At 35.7% G+C, this 22002-nt stretch overlaps 1 protein-coding gene across 3 annotated transcripts in view; it reads left to right on the plus strand.

The window, feature by feature from the left end:
• The window catches only part of Rock1 (Rho associated coiled-coil containing protein kinase 1), a 124475-nt gene that overhangs the window by 53617 nt on the left and 48856 nt on the right, over positions 1-22002 (plus strand). For 2 of the 3 annotated variants that reach the window (XR_009058286.1, XM_057788319.1), the window contains exons 10-13: positions 4929-5088; positions 10010-10070; positions 16266-16354; positions 20684-20732. Coding sequence is in view for 2 of the 3 variants with exons in the window: in XM_057788319.1 (XP_057644302.1) it covers positions 4929-5088; positions 10010-10070; positions 16266-16354; positions 20684-20732 (359 nt within the window). In the remaining variant the exon portion in view is untranslated. The remainder of the gene's footprint in view (positions 1-4928; positions 5089-10009; positions 10071-16265; positions 16355-20683; positions 20733-22002) is intronic. The other variant, XM_057788320.1, reaches the window with a different exon arrangement.

The following is a 22002-nucleotide window of genomic DNA, read 5'->3' on the forward strand; positions in this document are numbered from 1 at the left end:
AGAAAATACTGCCATTGCTTAATTTACCTGTAGCTGGTGAGATATATATAAGGTACTATCAGTGACAATTTGTCTGCTTATGTCCTATCAATTTAATGAAAAGCAAACATAGACTTTTATCCTGAGTCTTACTGATTAAGACTCAACTGTGTGGTGGTGGTGTGCGCCTTTAATCCCGGCACTGGGGAGGCAGAGACAGGCAGATCTCTTGTGAGTTTGTGACCAACCTGGTCTACAAAGCAAGCTCTAGGACAGCCTGGGCTACACAGAGAAACTGTCTCGAAAAACAACAACAACAAAGACTAACTAGTTTACTCTCTGAGAATTTTGCATTCTCCTGGTAAAGATTAATAATGTGGTCTTCATTAATAAGGAATTTAGGGCCTAACTTGCAACTTTAGACTTTTTTTTAAAATAATTCATTTTTTAAATAATTATTTTTCTTTCGGAAGGAGTAAAGTGGTCGTGACAAAACCCTCTACTTTTGTCATATTTAACTTGCAGTCACCAGCATTAAGTATTTTCACATTGCCATCCAACCACCATGTATCTCTAAAACTTTCATTATTCCAAATTAAAAAAATCTTTGTTCATTAAATACGAATTCTCCTTCCTTTTTCCCAGTTGACCTCCAGTAAGCACTGTGTAACTTTGAATTTGATTATTCAGGGTACTTAATTTAAGTAGATGCTTTCTGTGACAGGCTTATTTGACCTAGCAGACATATACCCCTCTCATCTTTGTTGCAATGTCAATCATGGTTTCCATTGTTAGTATGTGTGCCACATTTTGTTAAATCCATTTATCAGTCATTAAACATTTAGGTTTTTCCACTTTGCAACTATTGTGAGCTGTTCTTCCACTAATGTTAATGCAGAAATGTATTTGTTATGTTACATTGTACCTATTTTATACCTTGTATGGTATAAATGGATACTTGCAGAAATTTCCTGTCTTGAGTATCAATAAATTGAAATTTAAGAATCATTTGCAAATCTATGTTTAGGTTTTTGAAGAGTCAGTCATTACCCACCCTGATGCTTTCTCATAGTAACTTTGGTTTGCAATTTCCTAATGACTACTGATGTTAAACACTTTTATGTGTACTTATTGGCCACATAATAATTTTATATAATTTTTATAATTTTGTCTTTTCCCCACTTTGAATTGGTTTAATTTTTGTTTCTAATTATTATTCTATGCATTTTAAAAAATTATATGAGTAAAAAGTGGTCATCAATAAATAATCCTGACTGTTTCATTAATCTGTGATTACCCTGTTGACTGTGTGCATCTTCATGTGGCTCTTTTGGAGGCTTCCATAAAGGAATAAGTTATATTCATAAATAAATTGTATTAAGTTTGCTAGATGTGTAAATCCATGTATTTTATCAGATTTTGGGAGCTCTGGACATTATTTCTTTAAATATTCTTTTCTTCCTCTTTTTCTCCTTTTCTGTCAGAACTCTTAGGATGCACATTGTGTGCCAGAATTTCTTTAGGCTTTGTGTACTCTTTCATTTCATTGCCAGAATTGCTGTTTGGTTCCTTTTTCTATCTCTGACAGTTAAGGCATCATTCTTCTGCTTCCTTATAGTTCATTGTCCATCGTATCCTTTAGTGCTTATACACATAAAGGAGATCTAATATAAAATTGTATTTAGTAATTCAAATGTCTCAGGTTTTTCAGTGATGATTTCTGATAGTTTTTCAAAAATTCACTGTGAATGAAAGGAACCATATGTCCTTTTAAAAATAAATATGTATGCTTTCTAAATTTTTTGTAATGAGCATTTTGAATGTTACAGTGTTAAATCTGAAATCAAATTAGTCCTCTACAGGTTGTTGGTTATTGTTGCCTGTGGTCATTGACTGTCCAAACTCATTTTACAAAGTTCATGTCTCCTCCTGTCTTTGTGCTTACTGTGGTCTCTGTTCTGTTAGCCAATGACAAAAATTTCTTAAAATACCAAAATTTGAGTCCATTTTTTCTTTATATTAATTTTATTAATTTATGAATATGTGTGTATGCCTTTGGTATGTATGCATCACATGCATATAAGCATTAACAAAAGCCAGAAGAGGGCATCAGATCCCCGGAACTGGAGTTAGAAGTGGTTGTGAGCCAACTGATGAAGGTGCTGGAAACAGAACTTGGCTCTTCTTCAAGAGCAGCAAGTGCTGTTAATTGCTGAGCCATCTCTTCAGGTCCATGAATTCCTCTCTCTTTTTAAACACCCCCTGCTTATTTTAAGGTGTTCATTAAATTATACAGTTCTCAAGAAAGTTGCTTCAGACAGTTTTTGCTAACAAATGTTTACTTCAGTAGAGAAAGGTGTTCTTAGAAGTCTCCGGGGCTTTGTTGATATTAGTTATTTATTAGTAAAGCTATTTATAATTAAATACTCTTGATGACTCACTAATTAGTTCTCACATGATTGGGTGGCACTATACACATTCTAAACATTTCAATTCAGAAGTAGAGTATTGTTGGTTGTTTTTTCTCTTTTACTCTTGGTTGTTGGTGGAAGGAGGCCTACTACCCAGCACCTCAATAAATCACATATGGAGGCTTATTCTCTGAATGCCTAGCCTTAGCTTGACTTGTTTCTTGCCAGCATTTCCTAACTTAAATTAGCCCATCTATCTTTAGTCTCGGAGCTTTTATCTTTCTCTATTCCTGTATACCTTTTCTTTCCTTTTTACTGTGTCTGGCTGTGTAGCAGTGTGACTGGGTGACTGGCCTGCTAGCTCCTGAAGTCTTCCTCTTTCCTCTCTCATTCCCAGATCTTTTGTCTCCCAGAATTCTCATATTTATCTTGTGTGCCTGCCAGCCCTGCCTATTTCTTTCTCCTGCCTCACTATTGGCCATTCATCTCTATTAGACCATCAGGTGTTTTAGACAGGCACAATAACACAGCTTCACAGAGCTAAACAAATTCAAGATAAACAAAAGTAACATACCTTAAAATAATATTCCCCAACAGCAGAGGTTTTAGAACTCTCCCAGGATGTCTTCATATACATCTCAACAGTTTTCTAAAAGTAACAGAAAAACCTTGACACATGTAAAACTGTTCTGATGGACTAGTGAGATGGGCAATAGCTAAAGGTGCTTGCTACCCAAGGATAATCTCTGAATTTATTCCAAGTCATCCTCTGACTTCCATAATATGCCATACCATGGACTTGTATGCACACATAAGTATAATAAAATATTTTCAAAATTAAAATAATACCTCATAAGAAAACCAAGTAAATTGATAGCAATAGAGAAAATACAACACACTGGTTGGCATCTTTAAACTATTCGTACTTGATAATTTTAAAGAGTTTTTTTGTTTTTGTTTGCTTCAGCAGTTGACTCAAGAAGTCTGTTTTGGGGGCCTGGGAACAGGGGCTATTGTCCTTAGCATTATAAGCTGTTTAGCAGTATATTCATGGACTCAGATGGCAGTAGCATTTCTCCTCTTCCATTCATGGTAACTGCAAGTATACACAAACATTGTCAAGTATTATTTCAGTAGACAAAAATTCAGATTGAAAGCTATTGTTTTAAGAAGTAAATCTGCCAGATATGGTGATTCACAATCTTAATCCTGAGCACTCAGGAGGCAGAGACAGGCAGGTCTCAGTGAGTTGGAAGCCAGGTAAGGCTACACAGTAAGACTCTATATCCAAAAAAAAAAAAAGAAGAAGAAGAGAGGAAAAGAAGAAAAGATTGGTTGGTTGATTTGGTTGATTCTACCAAGACCATAATTTAAGAGCCAGCAACCTTTTATTTACTCCTCATTTTATAAACCAGATAGTTGATGTTACTGGGATGATGCTTTATCTAGTTAGACAGTTCTTTTGATAATGAAAGTGAATGGTAGAAAGGCCCCTCTTTTCCTCTTTGTTGCTAGTGTTAGCTAATGCCGCAACTTTATTGGGCTAACTTGTTGCTTTGTTCTAAAATTGGCCAAATAGTTCTGTGTGCCTAAGATTGAACTTGTCTGGACCCCAGTGATTCAGAATAAAAATAGCTCCTTTGTTATACATGTCCATGAAATGAGCTCAGTTGATTTTGCTCACGTTCAACTTCTCCTCTAAAGGAAAGGGTGGTAATTGTATCTAAGATAGTGATCCAGTATTTTCTTGACTGTTCTATCTTTTCACTAAAGACATTATACTTAGTTTTTAGATATGCCCTCTATATCATAGTCAAGTTCAAGAAGACATTAATAACATTAAGTTTATGTGGTATTTTCTCTTTATTATGACTATTTAAAATTGTTAGTAGGTTCTTATTAGAAGGAAGCCCTTTAATCACTCCCCATCATATACGACTCCCTTCCTCCTCCCTATTTCTAGGACAACTAAGAAATAACTTTGATTTCTGGCTTTCTGTATAGCAGATTAACAACTTAAAAAAAAAACTAGTACTTAAAATTAACCCCCTTTTTTTAAAAAAAGTATACTTCGTTAAGCTATAGGTTCTGGAAATGAATGTATGCATTTCCAAATGTTTTTGAGTATTTTAAACTATGTTGGGTTCTGTAGCAAATCTTAATATTGCTTGTAGCATTCAACTTAATCTTGAAGCAAAAGTAAATGCAAGTATATAATTTTCATTTAATTTTGAATTCTAGTAAATCTTAGTATTATAAAATTTAATGCATTTTATATTAGGGTTCACAAGTTATTTAGTAGCAAGAAACCATCAGTATTTTGTATGGAATCCTGTTTGCTTGCGTTAGGTGAGGTCTGTTTTGCTGCCCAGTCTACCTTTGAAGCCCTGGGCTCTCGCACTTCTGACCAGCCACTTGAGTAGCAGGGACTGTAGGTGTATGCTGTTGTTCTGGGCTGGTGTAGATCTTTGAGCCACTATATTTATATACTAAGTTTGAAAAGGACAACTAACTACTTTACTTTCTTTCTGTTTTTAGCTGTAGCACCAGTTGTACCTGATTTAAGTAGTGACATTGATACTAGTAATTTTGATGACTTGGAAGAAGACAAAGGAGACGAAGAAACATTTCCTATTCCTAAAGCTTTTGTTGGCAATCAACTACCTTTTGTAGGATTTACATATTATAGCAATCGTAGGTAAGTATACCAAGCAGTAATTTAGGGGTAATTTTATACTCATCATATTTTCTCAAAGATATCTAAATACCATTTTAAGTAGAGTTGATGGCATATAAATATATATCTTTTTATTACACCAATTTTTATTTCTCATATTTGGTATTTGTTTTTCCCGTCTTATTCATGTATGTTCAAGAGTATAGTTTTTTAGGAAAATTTATGTTGAATTATTTAGCATATCTTAAAGTGAAAATAGCAAGTGAAATAATTCTTTTAGTACTGACAATTCAGCCACTGTTTTTATTTAAAGAGTTATAGTTCAGGGGCTGGAGAGATGGCTCAGCGGTTAAGAGCACTGACTGCTCTTCCAAAGGTCCTGAGTTCAATTCCCAGCAACCACATGGTGGCTCACAACCATCTGTAATGAGGTCTGGTGCCCTCTTCTGGCCTGCAGGCACACACACAGACAAAATATTGTATAAATAAATAAATAAATAAATAAATAAATAAATAAATAAATAAATAAATATTAAAAAAAAAGAGTTATAGTTCAAAATTTTGGAACAGCATGTTTACCTAGCATTTCATCACCATACTAATGCTAGTGAAAGCACATAATTCTTAGTTCTTGAAAAATTGATTCCTCCAAAGGAAAAAAAATTGAATGAACATTTCCATGAATGATAACATACAATAGTACCTATAGTGTAATATTGGACAAATAATTAGTCTTTTATATTAAAACAAGGATAATGAGTTAGGCTCTTGCCTAACTCAGGGTTGTTTTAAGGGTATATAGTAAAGTGCAACTGTACTTTGCATGTTCTAAGCACTCAGTGTTGGCTCTTATTACCGTTGACACTATCTACTATCAGTGTCTTATCTTTACATGTACTTAAAGTATAACCTTAACCTTTGGCATTATTTCATTGGCCTTCATCCATCAACAGATAGATATATTTGATAATTTGGGCTTTGTCACATGTATGGTCCATACTAAGGTACAGTATAAGATACAGTACATGTCCAGTGAGCAAATGAATGAGCTGTACAATATAAGTTAGTAAGTTCTACTTAATAGAAGCAAAGTGCTAGACCAGTACGGTACAGCAAAGCACATGACAGCATTTCTGGTTTAAGTCTGCACACCATTGTTGTTCATTGTTCCAGACTTCTGTTCTCATCAATTTATTCTTCACAGTGTGGTGTTAAATACATGATTTACTTGGAATGATTATTAAATTTGAATTATTATAGCTAATTTTACTTTAAAGAGTGTTATCATTTTAGTCAAAAATTTTATAATGAAGGGTTTGGGTCTACTGTAGATAGAAAACCAGAAGGCAGTGTAGTCCTGTCTCATAAACTCACTTCCCCAGGAATTTACTTAAGACCTGCACTGGATACCTGTGCAGCATCACTACCAGCATCACACCTGAGCTTTCTTCAGTAGAAAGCCTACTAGTTTAGTTCCTTCCTCCTGACATGTAATACTGTAGCTACTTTATGTTGACATACACACACAGGAGATCTTTTAGATAGGTTTTCGTAAAGTCTAATTTTATGTTATGTTACATTTCCTAGGCTTTTCTAAAACACTCAATATGTTATTAAACAATCCCCAGTATTTTTAGAGTCTCTGTGGAGAGTACAGCAATTCATTATGTTTCTTTATACAAAGTTAATCTTTAGTTAAATAAACTTTATACTATATTGTCATGCACTTCACTTTATTGCATGGTTTTCCTTTATGTTTATACTTCATGTTCTAATATAATGTTTAAGTTTCTTACAAATACAATGTATTGTGTTCTTAAAGTACTTTCAGCACATGGGAGGCAGAGGCAGGCGGATCTCTGTGAGTTCAAGAACAGCCTGGTCTACAGAGTGAGTTCCAAGATAGCCAGGGCTGTTACACAGAGAAACTGTGTCTCAAAAAATAAGCAAAACAATGATAAGAAGTATTATAGCCTTATTTTCTAATATAAGTATTCTTTTTAAGTTTTATGTGTATGTATGTAGACCATGCATACAGAAATGTGGTGCTGTTTTAAAGTAAGTGCTTACAGCATGAAAAGCTGAAAATTAAGGTGCTTTTCATAAAGAGTCAGTAGTCGGGCATGGTGGTACACATCTGTACTCTGGGCACATGGACAGCTGAGACAAAAGTATCCAAGCTGGCCTGTGCCACATGCTGAGATTTTTTAGCAAGACCCTGTCTAAAAAAATAAAAACTGTCAACAAAATATTCATTAACTTACTGTATTCTGTAATGGTAAGTTTGAATATACTTGTATGAGATAGAAAATTTCTGAGATGTTCATCCTGAAATCCAAAAGCTATTTATTTCTAAAGTGTAACTATAAGATGTGATTATCAAAATAACCTCAAGTGTTTAGCTACATTCCTAATATACTATTATAAAAGCTATTTAAATGTCCACATTTTATATAAAAGCAATAATACATATAATACAAAGAGACCTTGAAACAGAAAAATCAAAGGTAGAAGGATATGAATAGATGGTGTCCTTGTATTCCCCAGCTGCATTCAGAGAACTGTTTATTACTAATTTTGTAGAGTGCAAGTTATATAGCATATTAAATCTGCAAGATTCTAAGACAACATTCTGGTCTGCCTAGTTCAGACTCCTAGGCAGATTTCGTCTTTATATTTACTTGACATAGCAGACTTGAAAGTGGATTTATTTGTTGGGCATTTAATAATGATTGGAATTAAGTTGTACCATATGTAGTTTTCATTTGCTGTGTGGAACCTTTCCAGTATCAACGTGCCTTATAGCCCTCATTATCTTCTTCTAGTTATTTAACAATGATTAATCTAATTTTCCAAAGAAAACCAAGAAGTGACATGTTTTTCGCTTTCAGAGTTTCATTATATGTGTTTAATAATACTTAAATTCTTAGTATATTAACAGCTAATTTAGCCAGGTGGTGGTGGTGCATGCCTTTAATCCTGGCAGAGCCAGACATATCTGTGAGTTTGAGGCCAGCCTGATCTACAGTGTTCCAGGACAGCCAGAGCTACACAGAGAAACCCTGACTTGAAAAACAAAACGCTAATTTTACAGCTGTAAAATTTACCAGCTATTTGATATCTTTTTGATCGAGCCCCTATTTTTAATCATGGTGTCAATGTGGTGGTTGTGATGGTAACATTTATAATGGTGGCTGCTGTGGGCTGGTGTAACCATCAGCAATGCCCTGCTTTTATATACCATTTTTATATACCACCATTATTAATTTAGATTTTTTTCTATCATATAGTCTATTTAGATAATGTTTGATAATCTTGTAAGACATGTTAATACTCCCTAATCACTTGTCTTTATGTATAATTCTAACTTTACATTGAATTTAAAAACCTTTATAAGGTTTTGAAAAAAGAAAAGATATATCACTCAGACCTTTTCAATTACTTGGGCTAAACTTTTTTGAGGGGTTGGGGGAGTGTCCAGAAAGGTGATGTTATGTTTTACCAAAGGACACCTGATGCAGAGGAGTTAGCTGAGTACATGTCTATAGAAGTCAATAATTCTCCCCCACCCCCCAGTTCTTAGATGAAAACAAAAAAATAAAACAAACTCTAAACACAGTTTGACTTCTAATGACGAAGGTGCCTGGAGCTAATTTAAGGATTTAAGGCTGTGCTGTGTCTTTTGCTATTCTCCCCCATTCCCTCCGGTGTGGAATGGGATTCATCAGTATGCTCTGAAACATTTAAGATGCTCAGTACAATGGAGTAAATAGTGAGAGTACTGGTGAGATGTTTTAGTAATTGTATCTGCACTGTGGAGCTTCCTGGCTTCATGCACTTTTATTTGTGCCATTTTAAATCTGAGCTATAGAAGTCAGTGAGAGAGCCTAAAGTGTGTTGCTATTATTTTAAGAACATCTAGAATCCTCTTTCTCAAGATGTTGAGTAAATAATAAAAATAAATAAGTCAATAAAAAATACTTAAAAGTTCAAAGCTTCAAAGGAATTAAAAGCAAAATTAAAAGAAACACATTGAGGTTGTGCTTTCTTTGAATTTCAGTGGCAGCTACTGGAATAATAAATACCACTTTTGTTTCTTGATGTTGACATATCTTTAATATGTTTTCATTTAAATATGTTTAAAATTTGGCTCATTCTTATTTTCACTTTATCTTGTAAAGTATAAATATTGATTGTAGACCAAATTCGAATTGGTCTTAATAAAAACCCGAAAACAGATAATGGGGGTGAAAACTGAGAGATCAGAGAAGTAGTGCAGTTTAGCCACTAGAGAGACCTTTTACCTCTACCAAATTTTCAGACTGAAGAGACGATCCTGTTGCTATGAATGCTCAGACTGAATCCTCAGACTGCATCTGAGCTCCTGTCTCCTTCTGCCTTATATTCTCCTCTCCACCCAGCCAGGTCACTCTTCTCCCCACTGCCCTAGTACTAGGATTAAGGGCATCAGATCCCAAGTGTGGGATCATCTTTGTGTGAGCTCTGTTTCTCCTTTAGACAAGATTCAATCTCATAGAGCCCTTTAGCTCCCAAGTTGGCCTTGAACTGACAGAGATCAATCTGCCTCTGTCTCCCAAAGTGGTGGGATTAAAGATGTGTGCCATCAGTGCCTGGCCTCTATGGCTAACTAGTAGCTTATCTCTGCACTCTGATCTTCAGGCAAGCTTTCTTTGTTAGATCACAAACAAAATATTAACTGTAGTTGATGTATTTTTCTATAGAAATGTTTGATTATAACCACAGTGAGTGTTACTTAACTATTTAATTTACATCATGTCTATTTCTAAAATAAAAATTAAATTTGTATTTAATTTTTAAAAAAATAGCTAGCATACTGATCATAAAACTCAGAATACTTATTGTTTGTTGCTATATGTTAAAGAGCTGTTTTCTCTTTAAATTCCTTGCCCTTACCCTGTAGATACTTACCTTCTGCTAATCCTAGTGAGAACAGAACCAGCTCCAATGTGGATAAAAGCTTGGTAAGTATTTCTTGTTTTCTGTTTGGTTTTTATTTTTAAACTCATATAATGTATTTGTGTGCATGCTATTGAATAAGCATATGTATTACAGGTGAATTGCAGTTAGTGAGTTTAGATATTTATGACACTTGTTTGCTTGCTTGTTTGAGATGGGGTTTCTCAGTGTAGCCCTTGCTGTTGTGGAGATCTGTAGAGAGATTCTCCTGCCTTTGCTTCCTGAGTGCTGGGATTAAGCCATCATTGTTGGACATAACACTTAAATTATTGTCTACTCTTCGGTATGATTTCTTATCTGACTATAAAATGGAATTTTGTAATACACATATATGAATAGTTAATAAATTATAAATTGTTACTGATTCACAATTACTGGCCTTTAAATCTTTGAACTAGGAATGTATATAAATCATTTTATCATTAAGGCAGTTGGAAATTGAACCTTGTGGCATGACTGTCATCTTAACACGCTAGAAGCTGAGGTGGGAATGTTCAAAGCCAGTCTGGGATATGTAGGGTTCCAGGTCAACCTGGGCTGCATCAAAATGAAACTGATGAAAAAATAAGGTAGTAGGCAGGGAGGATTACCAGGCAGTACGCATGACAAAGTAAAGGGTTTTGAATGAATGAAGAGGTTCTGTGTGTGTGTGTGTGTGTGTGTGTGTTGGCAAAGTACACACAACACAGTTTATCATTTTAACTAATTTAAGTATATAGTAAAATAACATTAGGAACCATCACATAGCTTTGTTAACCATCTCTTGAACTTTTTCATTATTCTAAGATGGAAACTGTATTTATTGATAACTACTCATTTCATTACCTCAGGTCCTAGTTACTACTACTCTACTTTTTCTATGAATGAATTTCTTTTACTATCCTCCTATAAATGGAATTTATTTGCCTTTGTGTGACTGGCTTATTTTATTTACCTTAATTCATCCATGTTGCAGTATGTATTAGAATTTCCTTGTTTTTTAAGGCTGAATGGTGTCTCAGTGGACATGAATACCACATTATGTGTATATATGCATTAAATGAAAAGAGGTTTTGGGGTTCTTTTGTTTGTTTGTTTTGATTTGTTTTGTTTTTGAGAAAGGGTTTCTCTGTGTAAGTGTAAAAGCCCTAGCTGTCCTGGAACTACCTCTTATACACCAGGCTATCCTTGAACTCACAGAGATCCACTTGCCTCCCAAGTGCTGGGATTAAAGGTGTGTGCCACCACTGCCTGGCCTGCAAAGAATTTAATGAAGGGACTGTTCTGCTACAAACACAAATCAAATGGAACAATAAAGGTTGAGAAAGCACCTCTGGATTAACAGCAGTGGAAAGTCATTGCTCCTATACTACTGGGAGCAAGGAGAAAAAATTGTGTTGCTATAGCTGTTAGAAAGCCTGGCATCATAGAAGAGGAACACTGAATATAGAAAACCAAAACACAGCAAAGAAGGGTATTGGGAAAGTAACTTGATATCCCCACCTTTCTTGTTTGTTCTTTTCTCTTATGTTCTGAGACTAATCACAGCACAACAGATTCAGGTAATATAGACTGTAGGTTTTAAGACAAGTAGGTGGTGGGAGTTGAGAGGGAGTTGGGGAAAATAGAGACTAACTAGTATTTTCGGCATAACTTAATTGGTTTACTCTTTGGGATTTGGAATATATGATAAGTAAATATATTATTAAGGAACTTGGTATGTTCTAGTTAGGAATTCTGTTGATGTGGCTAAAAAACAAGCCTGCCTGCCTTCCTTAAATTTAAGAAGATCCTTGTGAGTTAAGTAGAACTTTGCTGGGAAAAATGCCTACTTTTAGGGATAATTGTTTTGTTATCCTTAAAGTATTCTTTAAATACCTTGTGTACCCAGGGTGCTTTTTATTTTTCTTTTGTTTTTGGTTTGGGAGTTTTGTAATACTGGGGATCCAAGTCAGTGTCTTATAAGCTTGACCACTGAGCTATAGCCTCATTGTTTTACTAATATACTTTTAATCACGAAGCAAGGGAGTAGCAAATATTTTTGGATTTCTATTTTACATTTTTTTCAAGATTTAAAATTTTTATGCTTATGTGTATATGCCTGGATATATGTAAGTGCAGCATGTGACTGCAGGTGCGTGTGGAAGACTGCAGAGCGCTTTCGAGCACCTGGAACCAGAGCTACAGGTGGCTGTGAGCTGCCCAATACTGGTGCGGGACCTCAGCTCTGTTCGTAAGTGCTCTTAACTACTGCTGAGCCCATTTGCTGGTTTTGAGGCAAGGTTCTAGTAGCTCTTCCTGGCCTTTGACTCAGTATCTAGCCACAGGTGACCATGAACTTGATCCTTGTGCCCCTTAATCTTAAGTGTTGACCTCATAGGTACTGGTCACTTACTCCCAGTTTATGTGATACTGGGGAAGTCAGGGTTTCTTGTGGCCTAGGAAGACACTGTATCATCTGAACCATTTCCTTAAGTACTATATTTTTATTTTTAACATGGTTTTTTGAGATAGTCTCATAGCTTAGGATGGCTTCTAACTAGTTATGATGACCTTGAACTTCTGATCTTTCTTATTCGACCTCCAAAGCACCTGGAGCCATTGTTTTTAAAAGTGGTAGAATTGTTTTCCTATTGATGTATTTCCTCTTAAAGGTAACAGCACACGATAAAAGGGAAGTGAGAAAAGGGGGAAGGAACTATGCAAGTACCTTTTCTGCTCTAGTCATTTTCTATAATGAGAGAGAGAGAGAGAGAGAGAGAGAGAGTGTGTAAGCAAGCAAGCCAGCCACATGTATATAGGTCCTACCTTTGCAGGTCAGAAGAGGGTATCAGATCCCCTGGAGCTGGAGTTATAGGCATGTGATAAAGGGTACTGGGAATTGAACTGAGCTCATCTGAAAGAGGGATAAGTGTTCTTAACCACTGTGTCATCTCTCCAGCCCCTGGTGACTTTTTTCTTTGGAGGTTTTTTGTTTGTTTTTGTAACTTTTTCTAATCACTTGATTTTTGAAAATCATTTCCTCCTTCCCCTTTCTCCCTTCAAGTACTCCCTTATACCCCTCCTTGTTTTCTTTCAAATTTGTGGGCTTTTGAATTTTCTGTAGTGATATTTCATTTGTATTTTAATAAGTAAAGCTTGCCTGACCATCAGAACGCAAAACAGCCACACTAGTCAGCCATAGAGGGCCAGGTGGTGCTTGTGCACACCTTTAATCCCAGCAGGCAGGGATAAGACAGGAACTTACTCTTTCAGTCTGAAGATTTCAAAGAGTTGAGAGCTCTGTAGTGGCTTGGCTGCTTTGATTTTTCTGATCTTCAGGTTGAACCCCAATACCTGCCTCTGCATTTTCATTATTAGTGCTACTATTTTCATTACAAAAACTGTTGTCATAACATATAACTAATAGGGGCTCAGAAATTATTATTATTATTATTATTATTATTATTATTATTATTATTATTATTTTTTTTTTTTTTTTTTTTTTTTCGAGACAGGGTTTCTCTGTAGCTTTGGTTCCCGTCCCGGAACTAGCTCTTGTAGACCAGGCTGGCCTCGAACTCCCAGAGATCTGCCTGCCTCTGCCCGGCCGGGGCTCAGAAATTATTAAAATGAAAATACTTCTTCCTAGGGAGAGTAACAGTATTTTTTTGTAATTTTGCCTTTCTTGGATTTTCTTTAGGATGTAAGGTAACTAGTACTTCAGTAAATCTTCAGTTTGGTTTATTTGGTTATTCTGGTTTGTTTTGTTTTGTGGTTAGTCTGTTTTTAGTTTTTTTTTTCTGGTGATTGTAAATTTCTCTTAGTGATTGCTGCCTATTGATTATTACTATTCCTTTGTAGTCCTATTTATATTAGCCTAGAAATGTTGGACCCTAGAGTCCAATCACCGAGGAGGAGGAAGAGGAGGAGTTGGCCCAAGAGACCATCTCTCACCACCACAGCTGACGTAAAAGCATGAGGATTTTATTAATTCTGTCATGACAGGGTCTTCCAGCATTCAGGAGGCTAGAAAGACCCCTAGCCTTTCTAAATAAATAAAAAGACTATTTTTAAAGGGAAAAACCTCAGAAGGAAGGGGTGTCTGCGGGTTCTTTAACTATTATGATTGGCTTATTCAAAAGGGCTGTTACCAATAATTGGCTAGAGAGTGGTTGCCAGATCAGATCAGGTAAGAGAAAACATCTGAGGGTCAAATGAGTTCTATTTGGAGAACATTCCCAACATTTCAGCACGTGTATGGGCAATTGTTAGGTCCTTGGTTCCCAGGGGGGAAGTGGGGAGCATTACTGCTGAGACTGAGAGGGCTCAGAATTGTCATAAATGGCTTCAGAATTGTCTTAAAGTTTTACAGAAATAAATATAAAAATCAGCTATTTAATATCCAACTCTTCTTGAAAGTCTTATCTGAGATGAAAATTACAGAGCCAAATAAAATGAAGGTTTTTTTTTTATTATTGCTTTAGATACTGGCTTTCCTTATTTTTCTTTTTTTGTTGTTGTTGCATTTACCATTATAATTTCAAGCTTTTATAACTAGTGTTCTCATAATTGTAATGGTTTAAGTAAAACGCTGCAGTTCCCGAGGGCCTCTGTGGGTCCCAGGCGGGTGGGAGGTGGCGGGTGAGAGACCTTGGGGGCGCTGTCAGCGGGGCAGCAGGTCCCTCGAGGAGCTGTGGCTGGTGAGGGAAAGAGACGGATAGGCATGCCATGCAGAGAGAGTCTAGATACAGTTTATTCAGAAGGTAAGGAAAGGAAAGAGGGGAGAGGTAGAAGAGGGACAGGAGGGGGAGAGAAGAAGAGGCCTCAGCCACCTCTTCTGAAGAGAGTTGGGGTAGAGAGGGCAGGCTGGAAGCAGAAAAAGGGAGTGGGTGGGACTTGTCTCTTTAAAGGGACGGGACAGACCATTACAATAATTCTTTTTGTTTTCATGACTTTTTGAATTTTCAGCTTTCAGTGCATGATCCCCTTCCACTGCTCAATTAATATTAAATGTTTCCCATAGTTGTGAGCTTGTCTGTGTTTGTATCTATAGGAACTCATGAATGCCCATTTTGTTTCTCTTGGCTCCATAACTGAATCTCTCTCCTTCTGGGTACTGGACAGACACATCAAACTAGGCCAGAGCTAAATTCGTGGTCTTTTTCTGTGCAAACCTTCACTGACAATATTCTGGGTTTCTTGCTTTTCATAATAGGGGTATTTCTATTCTTTTTTATTCGAATTAGTTTTCTAGATCTATCTTCTAGCTAATGGGCTTGATTGTTTTTTCTTCTTCATGCTTAGAGGTAGGATTTTGCCTGATACTTATCTGGATACTTTTCCTAAAATTGGGGTGTGTGTGTATGTTTGTGTTGTTGCATTTGTGTGTGCAGAGATCAGATCCAGTATCGTCTCTGTTGTTCTCCATCATATTCTTTGATTCAGGGTCCTCACTAATCCTAGAGTTCACTGATTGGCTGAGATAGCTGACCAGGAAGCTTCAGGTGTCATATTGTCTCCTCCCTGTCTCGTACTGGAATTACAACCATGTGCCACCATGTCCAGCTGCTTATGTGAGTGCTTTTATAGCAAGCACTTCTTAATAAACTAAAGGGTAGCCCTGGAATATTATTTTACGTTGTCAATATTATGCCACAAAATATAAATTTAGGTTCTCAAGTTGTATTGTGGATACGAGGATGTCCTACTTCTTCAAATTCGATGTGAGTTAATTCCTCTGTGATTGATGTCTTGTGCTATACTTGATTTTTTTTCCCATTACCAAATGTAATGTTTTCTTCTCTCCTTTTGGACTCTTCATTCTTGCTAAAATGCCTTTTTTTCTATCTCCTTCTCCTTTAGGCTAACTTTGTGATCTGTTATATCTATCTGAAAGGATGTATATTCATGCTAAAATTAAAAGTGACTTCTTTTCTTTGTGACACTGTTAACAGTATTATTATTAGTACACTGTAATATTTTGTGCCTATGTCTCTGGATCATTGTACATTATTAACTGGTACATAAAACACAAAAATGTTCATATTTGGCTAATATACAGTGTATTGATACGTATGCATTATGTCCAATTATATTGAGAAAATAGCAATTAATATTATTGAAAGATAAAGGATTAAACTAAATAATCCCATTTCAAACAGCCATATAATAATAACAAAAGTTATTACTTTTAATTTCTCTAAACATTAATAGAATGAAGGACTTTTTTTTAATTAAAGCAGGAAAGTTTACAGAAAACAATCTACAAGCTTGAAGAACAACTGCATAATGAAATGCAATTAAAAGATGAAATGGAGCAGAAGTGCAGGTGAGACTGTCCTTCAATGGTGTTCTCATATTAGAAGTTATGTATATATTTTACAACATGTACTCTATAAATACCTGGAGGTATATACAAGATGGAATGTAAAGGTTTCTGTTTATGCACATCCATAAAAAGTGTCTTAGCTAGAATTGGAAGTAGTATATTTATTAATGGCTTGGCGTGCAGATTTTCAGTAGAGTAGGTACTTAGCACACACATGGCCCTGGGTTTGATCCCTAGGAGAGGAAGAAAACATCTGTTTTGGTGTTAGCTACATGCATACTTTCTTTAGACTATTTAAGCTCTATTTGCTGTGGTAGCTTTAAAAAGTGTGTTTAGTTCTAATTCATTTAGTTGCCTCGTTCATTATGTTTCCCTCCTGTTTTAATTAGCTACTTGAAAGGGCTTTCTGAAGTGCAAAATAATCTTATAAGCTAAAATTACTCATTTTTGTACTTCCCCTGCGATTTTCTAGAACATAGTTTGTTGATTTTCTTTTTTCTGGTTGAATCAAATTTTATTGATAGCATTTCTTTATGATACAGAGCAGTGATTTTCATCTTGTCAATGACAACTCTTTAGGGATCAAGCAGCCCTTCACAGGGTTTAATAAGGCTGTCCTGTATATTGAATATTTACATTACAATTCGAAATAATAGCAAAGTTACATTTAAGAACTAGCAATGAAAATAATTTTATGGTTGGGGTCACCACAACATGAGGAACTGTATGAAAGAGTCACAGCATTAGGAAAGTTGAGAGCCACTGAAATAGAATAATTGAGGTATTTTAAAATAACCTAGCATGTTGGTACTTGTCAACTATAAATAATAACTTTATAATTACATTTTATGACTTATTGAATAAGTGAAATATAATTGTAACATATTTTGTTCAGTAAATGGAATTGGGAAAAGTTGAAAGCATATGAAATAATTAAGATTTTCTTTCCCTACCTTTCCTGGTACATTATATAATTAAGTGTATAATTTAAAACAACTAAAGGATTTGGAAGGGAGTTTTTAAGAGTAAAGTATAGAAATGAGGAAAGGAATAGATACAAACTTACATAAATGCTGAGAAGTTTCTACAGCAAAAAAAAAAAAACAACAAAACAAAAACAAAAAAAAAAAACAGGGACAGGAAAGATGGCTCAACAGTGAAGAATGCTTACTGCTCTTGTAGCAGCTGTGTGGAATGGCCACAGCCACCTGTAACTCTAGCTCCAGGGAATCTGACACCTTCTCGTGGACTCCATGGTCATCTGCAACACCTTGCATACAGGCGTACCTGTACCCACATTTTAAAATAAGTCTTTAAAATTTGAAGAAATTAAGCCAGACGGTGGTGGTGCACACCTTTAATTCCAGCATTTGGGAGGTAGAGACAGGGGGATCTCTGTGAGTTCTAGGCCAGCCTGGTTTACAAGAGCTAATTCCAGAACAGCTAAAGCTGTCTAAAGCTACAGAGAAACCTTGTCGCTAAAAAACCAAAATAAATAAATAAGTAAATAAATGACCGAAGAAATTTTTAAAAGTATCTGGTGGTGTTGGTGATACATGGTTTGAGGAAAAAATAAGAATAGCCATGAGTGAATAATAGTCATATAAAAGCCGGGTTGTGAGTTTGAGGCCAGCCTGGTCTACAAGAGCTAGTTCCACGTCAGGCTCCAAAGCTACAGAGAAACCCACACCTCAAAAAACAAAAACAACAACAACAACAAAAAAAATCATATAAAAATTTGTAACCTCAAGAAATGGAAATGACCAGTTTAACTAACTAGCCCTTAGGAGGCTGAGGAAGAGGATTAAGAATAATAGCCTATTTAGGCACTCAAATAATTTTAGTTACATTCATTCAACAAAGATTTCAGTTTGTGTCAAAATAATGTGTATACCAACAATGTAGTGCTAAATAAAAGAAAATATAGCCCCGTTTGTGTGGAGTTTGTAAACATAAGGGAAAGATTATGAATTAGTGTGGTATATGGTAAATTAGGAGAATAAAATGATACCGGAGCATATTAGAAGTATGCAGTGTTTGATAGCCCACATATGTAATTCCAGCACTGAGGAGGTAGAGCAGGAAGATCACAAGTTCAAGGCTAGCCTGGATTTTATCTACAACCATGCCTGCTCCCTTAAAAAACAAACAAAAGGCCGGGCGGTGGTGGCGCACGCCTTTAATCCCAGCACTTGGGAGGCAGAGGCAGGCGGATCTCTGTGAGTTCGAGACCAGCCTGGTCTACAAGAGCTAGTTCCAGGAAAGGCTCCAAAACCACAGAGAAACCCTGTCTCGAAAAAACAACAACAACAACAACAACAAAAAACAAAAAACAAATAGACCCCCCCCCAAAAAAATGAGGGGTTGAATCAGCAGATACCTATCCTACTTTATTGGATGGAAGACCAGAGCTGGAAAGTTGAGTAGCAAGAGTAGTAGGAAGTATTAAAGTCCAGGAATTATACTTATGTGTAGGCCTTGTAAGGGAACCTGATGAGCTGTTAGATAAGAAGAGTAGCCAGAGAGGAGCCTAGGTGAGTATGCAAGGTCAGAATATTAAAGGCCTTTTTTTTTTTAACCAGATAAGGGATTTGGAATTTACCATGTGTATGATAGAAATACACTAAAAGTCACTAAAGAAGTAAAAAACGGTTATCCATCATCCACTGACATTTAGGCCAAGTAGGCATGGCAACTACCTGTAATCCCAGTACTCAATAGATATGGCAGAGTTGGATCTTCTGGGAAGCTGGATACCTAGACAAACTCTTGAGTTCCCAGACTCCCTTTAATTAAAGAAATGGTGCATAATCAAGGAAAATAGCTAATGTCAATTTCACATCTGTGCACCTGCACACACGTACCCACAAACATGCACGCCTACAGATTAAAAATAACTCCCAAGGTATTTGGCAATACTAGGCCTTTTTGTTTATTTTTTACTTAATTGGTTAAAAAAAAAAGAGTGAGTCAGGGATACTAATTCCCTGTTGATATATAGTACTTGGGCATTCTAGAAGAAAAGCAATAGTATGGAAGGGAGTCATATAGAACAGGTTAGTTTTGAATGTGTAGAATGAGGAATTTGAGACATTCACATGAGTACATACATACACGGTATGTGTAGAATAGTGATTCTCAACATTCCTAATGCTGTGACCCCTTTCTCATGTGATACACTTTCTCATGTTATGGTGACCCCTTCAACCATAAAATTATTTCATTGCTACTTCATAATTTGCTATGGTTATGGCATATGGAATCATTATGGAAAAATCTGATATGAAGGCTAGCTAACATGAAGAATATCTGATATGTGACTCCCAAAGGGGTTGTGACCTACGGGTTGATTCCCACTGTGTTAGAAGGTCAGAACTATTCTTAGAGCCAAAGAAAACAAATTGTGGCGATAATACCCTTTGAGTAGATCTCAGAATTTTGCCTACATTGTCCATTGGTGCACTTACTTATTTGCTGTGTGGCTTTTTCATCATTTACTTAATGTTTTACAGAGCAGATTGAATGACTGACTTTTACTTGATAGCAGTTATTGTATTAACAACTTGATGAATACTTTTGGGTGGTGGTGGGTTTTGAGTTAAGGTTTCTCTGTGTATCCTTGGCTGTCCTGAAACTCGCTCTGTAGACCAGGCTGGCCTCAATTTATAGAGATCCGCCTGCCTCTGCCTCTTGAGTGCTGAGATTAAAAGTGTCTGGCACCACAGCCTGGTAGTTGAAGAATTCTTAATCTGAGGTCCTTAGACCTTCTCCCCAAGAGTACAGATGTAAACATTTTCCTTCAATTTATTAATATTGTATATATCAATGCAGAGGCGCATGTTTGTGGTAATTATGTGTGTGGAGGATATTAGACTGGAACCCAGCTGAGATCATGAGGCATACAGCAAGTAAGCAAGCACTGTTATTGCTGACCCGTCTTTCTGGTTCCAGAGTATCCTTTCTCTTTTCCCCAAGCAACAGTCTACAGGTAATAGACAGTAGCCATGAGTTTTTGCCAATAGGAGTCAAGGTGTTTTCCAGTATTAATATTGCTGCATTATCTGTGCATATCACTTATATTCATCACGACTTTAAATTATTGGTACTGCACCATGCCATTTAGTATATTAATAAGTAACTATTTTTGATATAATTGGTTTCTTTTAATCATAGTAATATGCATGCCTTTAAAAAAATACATTTATTGTTCCACAGAGAGAAAAAATTTTTAAAAAAATCAAGTGAAAAAGAAAAGAATGTGGGTGTTAACATAATATTGGGTAATGAAAGTAAATGTATTTATAATCTGTACTGTTTTTGTTTTTGCAGAACTTCAAACATAAAACTAGACAAGATAATGAAAGAATTGGATGAAGAGGTACTTTTTGTTTACTAAGTGATTTTTGTCCCCTTCGCAATGATCATTTCTAGAGAAATTTTTGAGATCCCAAAACTTAACCAGAAAATTAAGATGAAAATTTTAAAATTTTACCTTAGACTCTAGATTCAAGAGTACAGATTATAGTTTAGTTTTTTTGTACAGCTTTATTCTATGACCATGTTGAAATTTTAGTACATAGATTTCAGTTTTGTGGTTTTTGATAGTTGAAAGGCAAAAAAGAAGCAAGAGATCAAAAATAGAAGCTGCAATTATGTCAGAAAGAGACAGATTAAGAAGAAAATATGAAATATTTCAAAATGATTTATATAGACTTGATACCACATAACAAGTAGGGCTTAGAATTGGATTTAGAAGTGTTCATGTTTTTCCAGCCAGCCTGGTTCCATTAGCAGAGAAACAGCATTTCCTACTAGATACTTGTGTGCAAATATATAATACATAATACATTTTTACATTTAGTTAAATGTTCTACTGTGTGTGATGACTTTCCTAGGCAGAAACAGATAATCTTTATAATTCTACTGTATAATTTCCTTTTTTTTTTTAGATTTAACGTTGATAAATTTCTTTGTTGTTCTATTTTTCTTTCCTGAGGTAAATGTATCTATTAGTGGTGTTTTTCCCTTTAACTTGTGGCTTAGGATATAAATGTAGTCATCTAAAGATTTTTGACAGCATTTTACCATTAGCTGCAGGTCAGTATGAGCTTAGTCTTGGTTAGCACTGTATATTTCATTCTCAGTGTTTCAGAGAATCAGTCCTGAATTCAGATGAACTAGGTTTAAGTTACTTAGCTTTCTGAATTCAAGATCGAGAGGACTGTCTTAATAATTATTAAATTAGCATAGTCCTATTTAAGAGAGGCAAAACTCTTCCCTCTTCTTACCACCAAGTATAGCTAAAACTTCTATACATTAAATGTAAAACAAATGTGAAGAGATCTTGAAGAGTGTGAAGAAACCTACACCTCTTGGGGGTACTTGATTCCCAAGAAAAACCACAAGGATGTGGGACTAAGGCTGTACATTAGTTTATAGAGTGCTTATGTAGCATGAGTTCAGTCCTCAGGACCTCATACAGGAATGGTAGGTAGCACAAGTATATAATCCTAATACCTGGAAAATGGAAGCTGGAGGAACAAAAAGTTTAAGGTCATCTTCAGATGTTGGCAAGTTCAGGGCTAGCCTGAAACACATTAGACTCTGTCTCAGAAAATAAAATAAATAGTACAAATACTGTGGGTCTC

This window comes from Chionomys nivalis, chromosome 14, assembly GCF_950005125.1.
Source record: "Chionomys nivalis chromosome 14, mChiNiv1.1, whole genome shotgun sequence".
NCBI lineage: Eukaryota > Metazoa > Chordata > Mammalia > Rodentia > Cricetidae > Chionomys > Chionomys nivalis.